This window comes from Heloderma suspectum, chromosome 2 (genome assembly GCF_057233095.1).
Source record: "Heloderma suspectum isolate Gila_16-S chromosome 2, 16-S_ref, whole genome shotgun sequence".
Lineage (NCBI taxonomy): Eukaryota > Metazoa > Chordata > Lepidosauria > Squamata > Helodermatidae > Heloderma > Heloderma suspectum.
Genome location: NC_139459.1, coordinates 170,344,793 through 170,359,574, shown reverse-complemented (window position 1 = coordinate 170,359,574; position 14,782 = coordinate 170,344,793). Strand labels below are relative to the sequence as shown.

The 14,782-nt window shown below is 48.2% G+C and overlaps 1 protein-coding gene across 1 annotated transcript in view; it reads left to right on the top strand.

Moving 5' to 3' along the window:
* The first annotated feature begins 664 nt into the window (after window positions 1-664).
* The window catches only part of CCDC22 (CCC complex scaffolding subunit CCDC22), a 21,230-nt gene continuing 7,112 nt past the window's right edge, over window positions 665-14,782 (top strand). Inside the window, exons 1-9 of the mRNA XM_084835949.1 lie at window positions 665-715; window positions 3,745-3,825; window positions 6,202-6,379; window positions 7,082-7,214; window positions 7,307-7,413; window positions 8,012-8,096; window positions 8,742-8,911; window positions 11,551-11,760; window positions 13,275-13,331. Coding sequence (XP_084692075.1) covers window positions 3,776-3,825; window positions 6,202-6,379; window positions 7,082-7,214; window positions 7,307-7,413; window positions 8,012-8,096; window positions 8,742-8,911; window positions 11,551-11,760; window positions 13,275-13,331 — 990 coding nt within the window. The 5' untranslated portion in view covers window positions 665-715; window positions 3,745-3,775. The remainder of the gene's footprint in view (window positions 716-3,744; window positions 3,826-6,201; window positions 6,380-7,081; window positions 7,215-7,306; window positions 7,414-8,011; window positions 8,097-8,741; window positions 8,912-11,550; window positions 11,761-13,274; window positions 13,332-14,782) is intronic.

The window sequence follows — 14,782 nt, the reverse complement described above, 5'->3', positions numbered from 1 at the left end:
GCTGCAATCTAGGGGAGGGGGTGTATAGCAGCGGGGGGTTTTCTATGGAAATCCAAACCAGCCTCAGCAATACCTCTAATTCGCAATATTCTCAGCAGACTACATCGCAAGGAGGTCATAACCCACTCTCTCCGAGCCTCAGCTCATCCTTAATAATATAGGGATAATGAACTGTATTGCCATTGGCATTTGCAGGGCAATTCTTCAAATAACTCACATTTTTTTACACAAAGAGTTAGAAAGAGTAGGAACTTTGCTACTCTATTTTGCTTGAAGAGGAACACAGTGGGTTGTATCCAATATGCTGTCTCCAATGCTAAGTCTAACTGAAGCCCCATTCGTTTTAATCGTCTATTATCCTAAATAGGGCTAACCATTGCTACAACCCACTGCTGCCCAATCACAGAAATACGAAAATCCTGGATTCCTCCATTGGTTCTTATGGGCCCCGCGGGAGACACACACACACACACACACACACACGCTTTCAAAGTGAACCCAGAAGTTTTTATCCACGGGCTGTGCTACTCTACAATATGTCTTTCCTATAGAATGGACTACGAATCCTTTGAAGAGGAAGAGAGGTGCTGGACCACAAGTCCCAACATGCAACGCGTTGTGGAAAAGCAGCAGAGTCTTTGCACTACATTTCCCGTCGTACCCTGTAGTAGGTCCTGTGACTGAGTGCCTGGCCCAGCTCAGAGCAGAGGGAGCGGTGAGTACGGTTGCCTCCTCCCTCTTCTTTCCCCGCCGTCTCGGGCAGCCTCTTCCCTTTTCCTATAGCAACCTTCCAAAGTTCGGGATCGCCCGGTGTTCATATTATCGCCTCCAAACCTCTGTCTCCCCCTAACACTCACCCGCAGCTGGGTGTCCCCGCTTCCTCTTTCATACATAGGACTTACGCACCTCCTGGGGTTTGGCTTGGTGCATGCAAAAAACGGTTTTTTCTTTCCATAAAACTGGCTTGAAAACGCCTAGTATGTAAAAAAACAAAAACAAAGGTAGCTGTATGGAGCGTAAGAAAAATCCCAAAATCCATATTAGTGTAATACCTTTACAAGGCCAACAAAAACATCACCGAAAAATTTGCAAGCTTTCGAGATCTCCATATCTGTTCACCAGGCAAGATGTTACAAAAACAGGTGGGGTGAGGGGAGAAAGTGTATATATACATTATAATGTAGCGGAATTTTGGTTAGCGCAGCTTACCATGTCCTGGAGCTTACAAGGGTGAGAAAAGCTGCATGTGCCAAAATGTATTCGTCTCAGTTCTTAAAAACCTGGTGGCTTTGTAATGGTATATTTGGGATGGTGGCGGGGAGTGTGATGTTACCAGACTGCAACCCAGAGAACTTATCTTTAACAGTGAGCAGTGGACAGATTGCCACAAGTGTTGACTCCTGCCTGTGTCCTTCCTGAGCTCTGCTCATCCATTTCCCCCAAACTGGCACCCTCCAGATGTTTTGGACTTCTACTCCCATCAGCCCCAACTAGCATGACCAATGGTCAGGAATGCTGGAGGTTGTCACCCAAAACATCTGGAGGGCACCAGGTTGGGGAAGGCTGCTGTTCACTGGAGTAAGTGGGACTTCAGGAGTTGGCCTACAGCAGACAGGAGGAGGAAAGTGACAGAACTCTGGAAGGGATGGAGTGGAAGCTGCAGTGGTGACAATGTCTCTCACAACATCAGTACTGATAAGAGTTACTGTGCTGCAAACTGGCAAACCTATACTTCTGTATATCCTGTAGGGTGGTTACAAGTTGTAATGTTGCATTTTAAACCCACTTAAGGACACTTCATATGTTCCTTGAGCCTAACCTTAGTTCTATAGGGCAGTCCTGGCCCAAACTAAGCCTTCAATATTGAAGGATGAGTGCAGCTGCCTGGCAATCCAGCAGTGCTTGGGATGGGGAGGGCATGGGTAGAGAGATCCTGCCACAGAACATAGCTCTTACTTTTGTTATTCTCATCTGGCACACCTCTTGCATCTGTCCTTCACAGCTGCTAAGAATTTGGTCAACTTTATATATCCCATACACTCAGCTGGTGCCATCACAACTCTATAACCCCTCTTTCTTCTTCCTCTTGGACCCCTCCACTGAACTGAGTCATATCCCAGCTTGGCACTTCTCTCTTTCACAGTTCACACTCAAACGCTTTAGTCTCATCTGGATAAAGAAGGTGGCATCTACATTAGCTTAGAGAAAAGTTGACTAAGAGGGGATATGAAAGAGGTCTAGAACAAGGGTGTTGAAACTGAGACCCATGAGCCAAATCCGGCCCTCCGGAGTTCCTAGATGGCCATGCCCCCTTTCCCCGGCCACGCCCCCTTTCCCCAGCCACCTATCATTTGGTTTCTCAGCTTTTTGTCATCCCCCCCCATTCTAAAAAGGTGACATGCCTCTCCTGAGGCTTAGTTACTGGCGGTAAGACCAAAATACCAGCAATATGCTGGTATTTTGGCCCCCTTTGCCTTTGGCTCCGCCCACCCCTCGATTGCGGCCCTTGAAAGCCTCTCTGAAATGGAATTTGACCCTCAGGCTGAAAGAGGGTCAGCACCCCTGCTCAGATGCATTGGCCTGGCCTGGATAAAGAAAGGGCCGGCATCTACGTTAACTTAGGGAAAAGCTGACTAAGCGGACACACGGGAGAGGTCTGTAAGATAGTGAATGGGGTGATGAGAGGAGGTTTTCTTCTTCCCCAGTAGCACTAGAACTTGGGGGTCACCCTAAGAAATTGGTAGGAAGTAGATTCAGGACAGAAGAAACAAAGTACCTTGCACAACACACTAGATTAACTTCTGGAACTCTCCGCTACGAGATTTGGTGATGCCCACTGGCTTAGACGGCTTTCAAAGGGGAATAGACAACTCTAAGATCTATGAAGGGGTGTGAAGCATAATAGCTAAATGGAACCTTCTCATTGAGAGGCGGTATATCTCTGAATGCCAGATGCGAGTGATAAACAGTAAGGAGTTCCTTTTGCCGTCATGTCCTGCTCTTGAGCTTCCTGGACAGATCTGGCTGGACACTGCTGGAAAACGGATGCTATTTGATGGATCAGCCTTCCCCAAGCTGGTGCTTTCCAGATGTGTTGGACTACCACTTCCAGCATCCCCCAGTCAGCATGGGGAAGGCTTCTGTGATGGATCTTTAGAGTGATCCAGCAGGGCTGCCTTTAGATTGGTTCTTGCTCTCTTATTTGGAGCATTACTCAGGGTAAGAATTGCCTGCAGGCGACCGGGCAGTGAAGTATTTTCAATTGGAGAAGAGCCTTTTCATTTTCTTTATCAGGCCATTATGTGCTAGACATGATTAATGTAAGTACATGTGGCCAGTAAAAACTACTTGTGATGAGTAACCCTTGAGAGTGTATTCACAAGGCCACCCTAATCTGCAAGCAGGAGTGCAGATGGGGAGGGGGGAGCTTAATACTCCAAACCGGCTTTCTCCAACCTGTTGCTCTCCAGATGTTCGAGGCTGCAACACCCAGCATTCCTGACTATTAACCATCCTGGCTGGGGCTGATGGGAGCTGTAGTCCAAAACATCTGGAGGGCATCAGGTTGTGGAAATCTGCTCCAAGCTATTGTGGCAAAGGGAGGAGAAATGAGATTTGTCCCTGTAACTTCATAGAGCTTGCTGTTTGCGGGACCGCTGACTTGAGCATTGTTGCTGTCACCATCTGCGTGATTGGCTTTCTTCCTATAATGTTGTTTTGTCTTTTCTCTCTTTTTTTAAATAGGGGTTCCCACATCCCTAGATGTCCCAACGGCATGGAGGAGGTGGACAAGATCCTCATACGTTCTCTCCGCCTCTCTGGGACGTAAGGCTGTCTTTGGGCCGTGTGTCTTGTGTATTGGGAGGTGGTGGGTGGAGGTGAGCAGTGAAGTGCTGTGCTGCTCATAGCAGTTAGCTCACTTGCAAGATGGGGGTCAGAAGGGCTCTGAAATTGTGCCGTATGGAAGGATTGGAGATGGGGGTGCTTGATTGTGCTCTGCTATGGCACGTCACAGGCCAGGAACATACACATTCTGATGTAGGTCTCTAGAAATCCAAAATACTTTCCCCACTGTCAGCTCTTAATATAGCGAGTGCCATGATACAGGGCATAGGCTAAAATTCCCTAGGAGAGCTCATTTGCCCACTGCCTTCATGCCAGGCTTCTCTGAGCCCTGGCAAGATCTTAATTGGGGTTATACATCTGTGGCTTGCTTTTGCTATGTCGCCCGTCGGCTTTTGCTTGGGGAGTCATGCGCTCTCGCAGATCTCCTGCTTTGGCTCCAGCCGGGCATTTTGCTGCTTCTGAGGGTTGTGTGGGAGGAAGGAACTGGCGGTTGCTTAGTGACAAGGCTTGGATTAATCAGGGCACTGCAGAGCCTTGTTAGTGGATCTGTGACTCCCTTTGAACAGCAAGCTTCATGATGAGCACCCGTACAGCCCCTTCAAGCAGGCCTGCCAACGCATGACCCACCAGTCATATACAGTGGTCCACCAAGGGCTTGACAACCGTCCCGTTCTGGGCAGGCAGCAAAAGCAGGAGGCGTGTGGAGCATTTCCTGGGCTGCCATACATGCCTGGCAAGCTGAGTTTGGCTCGGTGAGTCACGTGTTGGGCATGCTTGAGAGTGTGCTCACTTTGTTCCTTGCTGTCTGGTTCCAAGCAGGATGCCCAAAGGCAGTGTACATAAAATTGCAATCAAATATAAAAATTTAGAACATTTAAAAATACATAGAGCCAAAGTCTGCCTCAAAAATGCTGGCAGTAGCCATAGCATCCCTCTGCTCAGGGCCATCATGAAGGGTAGGTATGGTGAGGTGCCTGCTGAGGGCCCACATCTCAGCAGGGACCTGCTGATAAGAATGCCCTGGAGTTGCTCCTCCCCATCACCATTGCACCCTGCTTGTTCTCCTGCCTCTTGCTCTGGCCCAGACCATGGGGGTGGCAAGAAGGAGGAGCAAGAGATGCCCCCGCCTACATGCTCACGAGCTCTCTGCCTGTCAAGCTAGCAAGTGTAGCAACGATGGGAGGGGGAGAAGCAATAGCAGCTGGTGAGAATGGCCATGAGAAGGTCGACTCAGTGAGGGAGGGGCCCATTGAGGGTTTCTTGCCCAAGGGCCCTCAGAAACCTGGAGTCTGCACTGTCCCTTCTTTCTCGAAATTAGCCTTCCTCAACCTGGTGCCCCCATCCCCAGAAGTGTTGGACTACAGCTCCCATGCTGGCCGGGGGATGCTGGGAGCTGTAGTCCAACAGATCTGGAGGGTACCAGATGGGGGAAGGCTGGTCTGAAATCCTCTTCTGAATAGCATTTCACATACATAATGTCAGTAATCTTCCCTGTGTAAGGTAGGTGGTGTTCCTATATTATAGGTGGGGGGCTGAGGCTAATAGAAGCTGGCCTCATAGCTGAGGTGAGATTTGAGCCATGGGCTTCCTTCCCCTCTCTCTCTCTCTCTCTCTCTCTCTCTCAATCTCTCAATCTCATGCATGTTTACTTGTAAGTACGTTTTGCTAGGCTCAGGAAGGCTTATTTCCATGAAAGTGAGCACAGGACTGTCACCTTGGCCACTATGCTGGCAGTCCAAGGAGGCTGTTGACAGTACAGGTGTTCAGTTGCCCTTTTGCAGTGCAGGGCCCTGGGAAAGAAGCTCCTGTATTCAGTGTCTCCTCTGTGCACACACAGACACATCCCCCCACAGACAAAAGCCGGCAGCTTGGGCAGGTAGTACAATGGCCACGCAGAGTTCTGTTAAGGACAAATTGTGCAAAAGTGTGTGGTGATTGGCAATCTGTTTCCTAGTGCAAGTTCTGTTTTTCCATCATCTTGAATTCAGAGTAGAGTTGTGAAGGTCTAGGGGGAAATGCCCAGAGAAAATGGGCAGGAGAACCAGAATTTCTTCTTTTTAAAGCATTTTCCCACCAAGGACTTTTGGAAATTTGAGGCAAGGGGGGGGGGGGGAGTCTTCCCTGCCCCCAGATTTTCCCTAGCCTTCACATCTAGGGTTCAGAGGCAATGTTCTCTATCATTGTTGGCAGCCATGTCGTGTCCTTGACTGTGCCCCAGTTGCAGGTGAATAACTGGATGGAACTGAAGGTGTAGGCTCTTCCACTGCAGCAAGGGAAAGGGGGTAGTACTGGTGGGTGATCAGTATTGACCCTTTTGGGGGTGCCCCATAATGCCTGCATTCCCACCCACCCCAGGGACATCCCGGATGAAGTGCAGAGCATCCGTGAGTTCACCACTGAGCTGATTGTTGAATCCGTGGTGCGATGCCTCCGTGTCATCAATCCTTCAGTGGGGGCGGGCCTCAGCCCCATCCTGCCTCCAGGCATGTCTGCTCGCTTCCGGATTGGCATGAGCCTGGCGCAAGCCTGCCAGGTGAGTACAACTGCTGCATCAGCTCTGGATGCAGCCAGCTCTTGTCTCCCAAGAGTTCATGCTGTGACAAGGCAGGTAGTCTCTGAAGCACCAGGGGGCATTGCCTTGAAACTCAGGACTGTTACACTGTGAGGAATCTGTATAAGGTAACCCTGAGTCCTTTATTAAGCCTGACAATTGTAGGATATCGAGGGATCACAGTGAGCTCAAGACCCTTGTGAGTCTGGGCTGTGGCATTCCAGAGCACTGGAAGCCGCTCTCCTGATCCCTAAATTAGAGCCAGTTGGAGGTGCCTTTATTTTAGGACAAGGGTGCAGAACTTCAAGCCTTGAGGCCAAATTCAGCTCTCTGGCCTCTTTTCCCCAACCACTGATTGTTTGGTGGTTTCCTTGCTTTTGTGCCACTGTTTCCCCCATTCTAAAAGGTTGAAATGCCTCTTCTAAGGCTGAGTTACTGGCAGTTAGAGCTTTAAGCTAAAATCTACTGGCATTTTAGGTATTTTGGCCCTGCCCACCCCTGGAATATGGCCCCCGAGAGCTTCTCTGAAATGGAATCCAGCCCTTGGGCTGAAAGAGGTTCAACACCCCTTTTTCAGGAGTTCCATCTCTCAAAGCTGGGGACCCAAGAGCCTTTTTCCTAGCCCTTGGCCACCCAGCCAATCCACCCCAATTCCTGGCTTGCATTTTATTGTCCACCATCCAGGACTTGGGATATCAAGGGGAAGTTGGCTATCAGACCTTCTTGTACAGCAGTGAGCCTGAAATCCGCCGCCTCCTCCTCTTCCTGGTCGAGAAGCTGCCGCGGGATGCCTCGGAGGATGCCGACCAACCTGTGGGTATGGAGGCCACTGGGCAAAACCAGATTCAGGAGGTGGGGAGGCAAGTTCTTCATTTGGGGTCATCTCCCTAACTTGCTCTGTCCTTGCAGGCAAATCCACGGCGCTTCACAGAGCCATTGCAGCTGCCATCGAAGAGCAACTGGCTATCCCATGGGTGCCCCCTGCCTGCCGCACCCCCCGCCTACAGCTATTACAGGTGTATTTCCTCATGTGAATGGCTTCATAAGCAGGCTCTGGCACTGCATTTTGATTTCTGAGCACCTTAACTTTGTAGATATAGTGTGTGGTTTCTAGCCCTTTCATATTTGGGGGCAGGAGGATACTTTTGAAGAAATACAGGAAGTGTCTGCAGAAGGTCCTGGTAGATTTTGTGTCTGTTTGGCTGCCTCACCATCCCTGGTCTGCTAAGGTTCCCCTGGCCTTTTCCGTCATTTGTCCTTCATTTGACAATCCCTCTCCTCCTGCTGATAACACTGTTTCAAGAAATGCAGAAACCCAAATACTGGGTCCTGAACAAAGCATATAGATGTCTGTAAATCGAGCACCTTTATACACGTTGACCTGTATATCTTAAGCCAAGAGATTGGGATATTTTTCTTGCAGTACATATGAACCCCTCCAGTGAGTACTTCTGCCCCACTCCCTGCTTTTCTGCTGATTTATTTGTTTTCTGTTTCTATTTCCAGCCCTGAGTCTTTAGCTTGACTCTACATACGCAATTTCTCCATATGGTTTTGCTTGTCTTTTTAACGGGGTGGATGATTTTTCAGACTTTCCCCCTTCATCCTTGCTAGGGTTCATGCCTACTGAAGCGATTCCGGGCTCAACCGTTGGTCCTACCTCAGGAGTCGGACCCATTCATTGGGAAAGTACCTCAAGGTGAGTTCGGGCAGAGGGCTTGTAGCACTACCAGTCAAAAAGCATTTTGCACCTATTCCTTCTTTCCTCCTAGAGGGATTTCCAAGTTAGAAGGATGACAGAAAGGGGCCTTTTTTCATTAGCCTCCGAAGGAAGAACATAGATGTAGAGCAGCTTCTGAAAGAGTTCCATTGCATGACTGGACTTGAGCATAGATAGGACTGCTCTGTTCTTCGGGAATTGCAGTTTGTGAGCCTTGCGTGTTCATGAGCATGTGCAAAAAATGCATGCCCATTTGTAGTTCTTGTTCGGTTCTTTTTACTTTGGCTCTCTGGCCAATTAGAAATCAGGTCAAAAATGTCTTATTATCCCTGGAATCAAACATGCAGCCTGATCTGATGCTAGTAAGTGCACACAGGATTACAGCCTAGGCATGGTTCCCTAAATTTGTATAGTTTATTTTGGTTCCGTTTCTGGTTGTGGAATTGGTAGGCTGTTTAGATGCAAAAGTTCTTAGGCCTTCTGGGTTTGAAATGGGGTAGTGGGAGAGCAGCGTTTACCACCCAACATCAGGCTTGTGTGATTACCCCAAAGAATGCTGGAATGTGGGTGTCTGGGGCTAAACAGTTGGTGTGGGTGTGACTGGTCTCATCCTCTTCTCCCTAGAGAGGAAAGAGTTCTTTGTCAAGTTCCTGCCGCCTGTGTCAGCTCAGCTGCCTCAACCTGCATCCTTTGTGCCATCCTTGTTGGAGCTTAATATGGCTGAGCTGAGCACAGCCCAAGACTGGGAGAGCGAGTGGAAGAGCCAGGGTCTCGGATCACGCATGACTCCAGAGGTTAGCATGACGGACTGAATTATTCCGGCTCAGCGGCTGATGCTGTGATCATAACAGCAGGCAATTGCAGTGACTCCCATCTGTGATCTCGCTGATCCTTCCCACTGTTTTGTTGGGTAGGACAGTATTGTCCCCTCTGTTGGTGGTGGTGGTGGTAGAGTTGTGAGGTCAGAGGAATTGTGACTTGCCTAAGACCTCCTAGGAGGTCACGGAAGTGCTGTTTGAACCACGGCTTTGCTGACTTGCAGAGCAATCTCTACAATAGGCAGCACTCATATGGTTTACTGCCCTTATTAGGGGCAGCAAAGCAGCAGTACCGGCTGCATGGGAGTCACCACCCCATTTTTTTGGCAGAGGCTGGTGGTCTTGGGGGGCTGCCAGACAGAGCTTGGAGGGCCACCTACAGTCCACGGGCCGTGTTTTTTGCACCCCTGCTGTGGATCAAAGGTTCTGCAACTTACACTTCCTACTTGCTCTGGTTGGCAGCCAACTTGGAATGTTTTTTGAGGAAAGGTGGGATAGAAACATGTTAAGTAAAGAGGCAGAGCCATGCAAGTTAGAAGATTGTCACCTCCAGTGGAAGGAAAGCTTCTCCCCACCCCAAGTTTCAATTCTGCCTGCTCTGCACTGTCAGAGCTTGAGGACAGCTCTGCTCCATCTTTGTTTTTAGCTGTCCATGGGTGGTCTTTTTCATCTTGTGCCTACCCCACTCAGTCCCAGTGTGGTCTGTTAGGAAAGGGTGTGTGTGTGTGTGTGTGTGTGTGTGTGTGTTGCTATTGCTTGGACCTTCCCATCATTCTGGGGTCCCAGTTGCCTCGTTGGCACTACATGAAGCCATAACAGTGGCTGCCCCCAACTGTCAATTCAGCAAAACATGACCAAGTAGTGTGCACAGTGAGATACCTCAGAATTGCTGAAGATATATTTATGGAATAACCTGAAGGCTATAGGGATGGGGGAATCCTGGTTTTCTATCTGGGCTGAGGAGAGAGACTTTCCAGTCAGGGGCTGCTGCTACTCGTTTAGCAGAGAGTGAGTCTGGAGTTCCTTGGAAAGCCTGTCTAGACAGGGCAGCCATGTTGGGCCACCACCATTTTTAAGAAAGGTACCAAGGTGACCGACACAGGGAACTGCACGGTGTCTGCCAATCTTCTCTTCTTACCCCTCCTGCCAATTGTGGATGGGGACTCTTTGCGTCCTGTTTTTTCAAAATGAATATTTTTGGCCAAAAATATAAAGGGCAGAGGCACAGAGGACATGCCGAAAGGACAAACTCCGATCTCAATGCCCTTGGAGATACTTCCTTTTTCTTCTTCCCCATGCCCTTCTAGTCCAGGAGTTTCTGGTTATTATGAGGGGGACATGCTCACCTGAGGAGTCAGACTGGGATTCCACTGATCCTCATGTACCTGAAAAAGGGGTGAACCTTCCCCACACAGGTTTTTTTTAAAAGATCTAATTGACCAAAAAGTGGGCTGAGGAGAAGGTAAGGTTCCAAACATTCCCACAGCTTGGAGAAATGGTCATGGGTATCCTCCTACTTTCAGGTCAGGAAGACTCCTTGGTGCTATAACCCCTGCCTTCAGAGAAGAAAGAAGGGAGTGATCCAGAGAGCAGACTGCTTCTTTAGATGTTTCTTTTTCTCGCCTTTTTCAGGTTGAAGATATTTTTTTTTGCCCTTTTCAGCTTTAAGTTGCAGGGTGATGAGGAAAACACCCCAGGATTCCAATTGCTCTAGAGGGGCTGAGGAGATTTTTCCCCAGTGGAAGGCAATCCCTGCTATCCACCTCCCCCCCACCTCTCCCTCAGATCATGCCTTTCCATGACCACTTCAGTGAGGGCCCAAGCTGACATTACTTTCAGTCTGTGTCGAGCAGCTATGTCTTTTGTTAATTTTTACTCTAGAGTAAAAATGAAAAAAAGACCTAGCTGTTAGACATGTATTTAAAGTAATGTCTGTTTTGGCCATGTGAGGCTTCTCAAAATGTGTGGCGTGCCTTGCTAGATGCCTGGAATTTGTAAGTGGGCCCCTCTTTCCTGCCACTTTGTTTCCAAAAATCCGGATCTATCCAGCCTTCCTAATTTCCAGCCTCAGCATAGTGGGATAGAGTCTGCTCACACCAATCCCCAGTTTGATAGGTTGCTATGCTTACCACTGCCCTCGATTACCTCGATTACCATTGGAATATTTATTTCTTTATTTCTGTTTATATCCCACCCTTCAGAAGAACAGTCCCAAGGCAGGTAACAACACTTTTAAAATAATAAATATTTTATTTATTAGCATTTATAGACCGCCTGATCTGGTGAAAAGCTATTAAGGCGGTGTATAAATAAACATAATAAGACAATCAGCAGCGAGACTGATTGCTGCGGCAACTCAACACTTCTAAATGTCTGGGCAAACAGGTGAAATGTCAGTAAAGTTGGCACCAGGTGTACCTTTTCGGGGAGGTCATCTCAGAGTGGGGCACCACCACGCAGAAGACCCTGTCTCATGTCACCACCTGGTATACTTCCCTCAAAGGTGGGACAATGAGATCGGCCTCCCTCCCCCCCGCCATCACCACAAGATCTAAGAGCACAGGCAGGCTGTTACAGAGTACCCCGAACATTATTTCCCTTTGCCCTTTTCTCAGGAGTACCGCCAATGGAAGCACCAGCGGCTGCAGCATCGCCTTCTGGACCAGCTACGGCAAGCCTCTCCTCGTGCTGGGCCCACCCACCAGGGGACAACAGGCCGTGACCTGATTCAGCTTCTGGGTACTTTTGGTGCTGGCCATGAGCGTGCCGGGACCCTGGCCAAGGGGTCTCGCTTCACCCATACTCAGCGCCTGGCCTATAAGGAGGTATGAGGGGGAGTGGCCTGGGCATATGCTTGTGCCCTAAGGTGGGCGAGCAGGCTTTTAAAAAAAGAAGAGAGAATAGAACTTGTTCTGGATCAAAGTGTTGTTCAGCAGTCACCAGCTGGAGAATCCCATTTGTGGAGGCATGTTGGGGGGGAAATGGGAGGGAGTGGAAGAAGCAAGAGTCTCAGCTGACTCTCCATTTGAACATCAGAAGAGCCCTGCTGGATCAGACCAAGGGTCCATCTAGTCCAGCATTCTGTTCACACAGTGGCCAACCAGCTGTCAACCAGGAACCCACAAACAGGGCATGAGCACAACAGCACCTTCCCGCCCATGTTCCCCTGCAACTGGTGTATATAGGCACACTGCCTCTGGTACTGGAGGCAGTGTATAGCCATCATGACTAGTAATCTTTGATATAGTCTTATTCTCCATGAATTTGTCTAATCTCTTTTTAAAGCCATCCAAATGGGTGGCCATCACTAAGTCTTGTAGCGAATTCCATAATTTGACTATGTGCTACGTGAAGAAGTCCTTCCTTGTATCTGTCCTGAATCTCCCACTAATCAGCTTCATGGGATGACCTCGGGTTCTAGTATTTTGGGAGAGGGAGAAAAATGTCTCCCTATCCACTTCGTACACCTCTGTTGTGTCTCCTCTTACTTGCCTTCTTTCCAAGCAAATCAGTCCAAGCAGTTGTAACCTTCCATCATAGGGGAGTTGCCCCAGCCCCTTGATCATTTTAGTTGCCCTTTTCTGCACTTTTTCCAGCTCTACAATATCTTTTTTTTAGGTGTGGTGACAAGAACTATACACAGTATTCTGAGTGTGGTCGCACCATAGATTTGTATAGGGGCAGTATGATATTGGCAGTTTTATTCTCCATTCCTTTTCTAATTATGCCTAACGTAGAGTTTGCCTTTTTACAGCAGCCACAAGCTGAGATGACATTTTCATTGAGCTGTCCATGACAACTGCACGATGTCTTTCTTGGTTGGTTACCGCTAGCTCAGATCCCATCAGGTTATACTTGAAGTTGGAATTTTTTGCCTCAATGTGTATCATGTTGCTTACATTGAAACTCATTTGCCATTTGGATGCCCATTCTCCCAGCTTAGAGAGATCCTTTTGGAGCTCCTCACAATCCCTTTTTGTTTTTACCACCCTAAATAATTTGGTGTCATTGGCAAACTTGACCACTTCACTGCTTATTCCTAGTTCTGGATCATTTATGAACAAGTTGAAAAGCATTGGTCCTAATACAGATCCCTGTGGGACCCCACTATTTACTTCCCTCCATTGGGAGAATTTACCGTTTATTCTTACTCTCTGATTTCTGTTCTTTAACCAGCTGCTGATCCATAAGATGACCTGTCCTTTTATCCCATGACTGCTAAGTTTGCTGAGGAGTCTGGTGTGGGACTTTGTTTGCCTGGACCTCCAAAAGGCTTTCAACAATGTCTGCTGGATCACCCCTGTCCACATGTTTATTGACACATTTGGTTTCCCAACAGGAGGCAGAGGCCCCGATGCCCGTGGAGATGCTGCCAATCTCCCGGACAACAGAACAGGTAAAACCACATTGTGAGTTCTGCTTAGGATGATGGTGTTAGGTGTGGGGGGCAGTTCTCTTTTATTCTTTTTCTGCCAGGACATAGACTGGTGAAGGTGTGCTATTTTATGGGGAGAGGATTTTGGTGACTCATCTGGGTAGGTTCCACCCCTCTCGTTCTGTCTTTTGAAGTAATGAAACCATTCATATGCATTTGCACAGTGCACTTGTATACTGTATCTAGATGTACTCCATGTCCATGTTTGAATACTGTTTGTTCAATTCTAAATTGCTGATTCCACATTTAGCCAACAAAACCAGGGGATCTGTCATCCTTCATAGCTGTGACTTGCCCCCATGGAGCAAAGAGTACACCTCTGATGCGGGACCTAGGAACTGCTGCTGAATTATTGTCAGCCACCTTGAGCGGCATTTCCTTGGTAGAACAGCAGGGGTATAAATCAAATATATAAATAAATACATTCTAAAAATGTGAGGGGGCTTTATTTTCCTCATAATTGCAGAAGAGACGCCCTGATGACATAAAGACAGTTTCTGCTATCTGCTTATGTAAACTAGCTTCCAGCAATTGATGGGTATTTATTCAGATTCATGGTTTGCCTCATCCCAAAACCCTGGAGCAGGTAATAAACAAAAGCTTGAAGCCTTCAGCAAAAGGAAATAAAAATCTGTCTTGTTCAGATGTTGCTACAGACCCCACACCCTCTGCTGCCTTATCCCTGAAAGCCAGCCCAGACGGTTATAAGATGATTCTGAAGGGTGCTCAAACTTGAGCTTTGAGTTGCCAAGGGGAGTTCAATAATTGGGCATGGTGGGGAGAGATGTGGCTACCACTGAGAATCCATCTTTTTGTGTCCTTGCTGTCTGAACCCGACACTGAGAGAGTACTGTTAAAGGAGTACCCTCAATAGATCTAAGAAATGGTAAGAGATCACAGAGGAGGTGGGAGTTTCTAAGGCGGGAGCGCCAACCCTTTTTTAGCCCAAGGACCAAATTCAGTTTCGGAGAAGCTCTCTGGGGCTGCGTTCCGGTGGTAGGTGGAGCCGAAGGCAAAAGGAGCAGGGCCAAAATATAAACAATTCCAGCATATTTTAGCTTACAGCTCTTATTGCCAATAACTGACCCTTAGGAGGCATTCCCCTCATCGTTAAACATGTCTTGCTGGAGTGTCCACGATTCTCAAACACACGGCAAGGCTGTCTGCATAGCCAGTTAAATTCAGAACAGGAAACTTTGTATGCCTCAAGTCTAGGTGACGGTGGGTTGAACCTCTTTCAGCCCAAGGGCTGAGTTCCATTTCAGAGAAGCTCTTGGGGGTTGCACTCCAGCGGCAGGTAGGGCTTGAAGGCAAAAGGAAGCAGGGCCAGAATCTCTGCATATTTTAGTCTAAAGCTCTGGCCACCTGTAATGGAGCCTTAAGCGAGACATTTCAACCTTTTAGAATGGAGG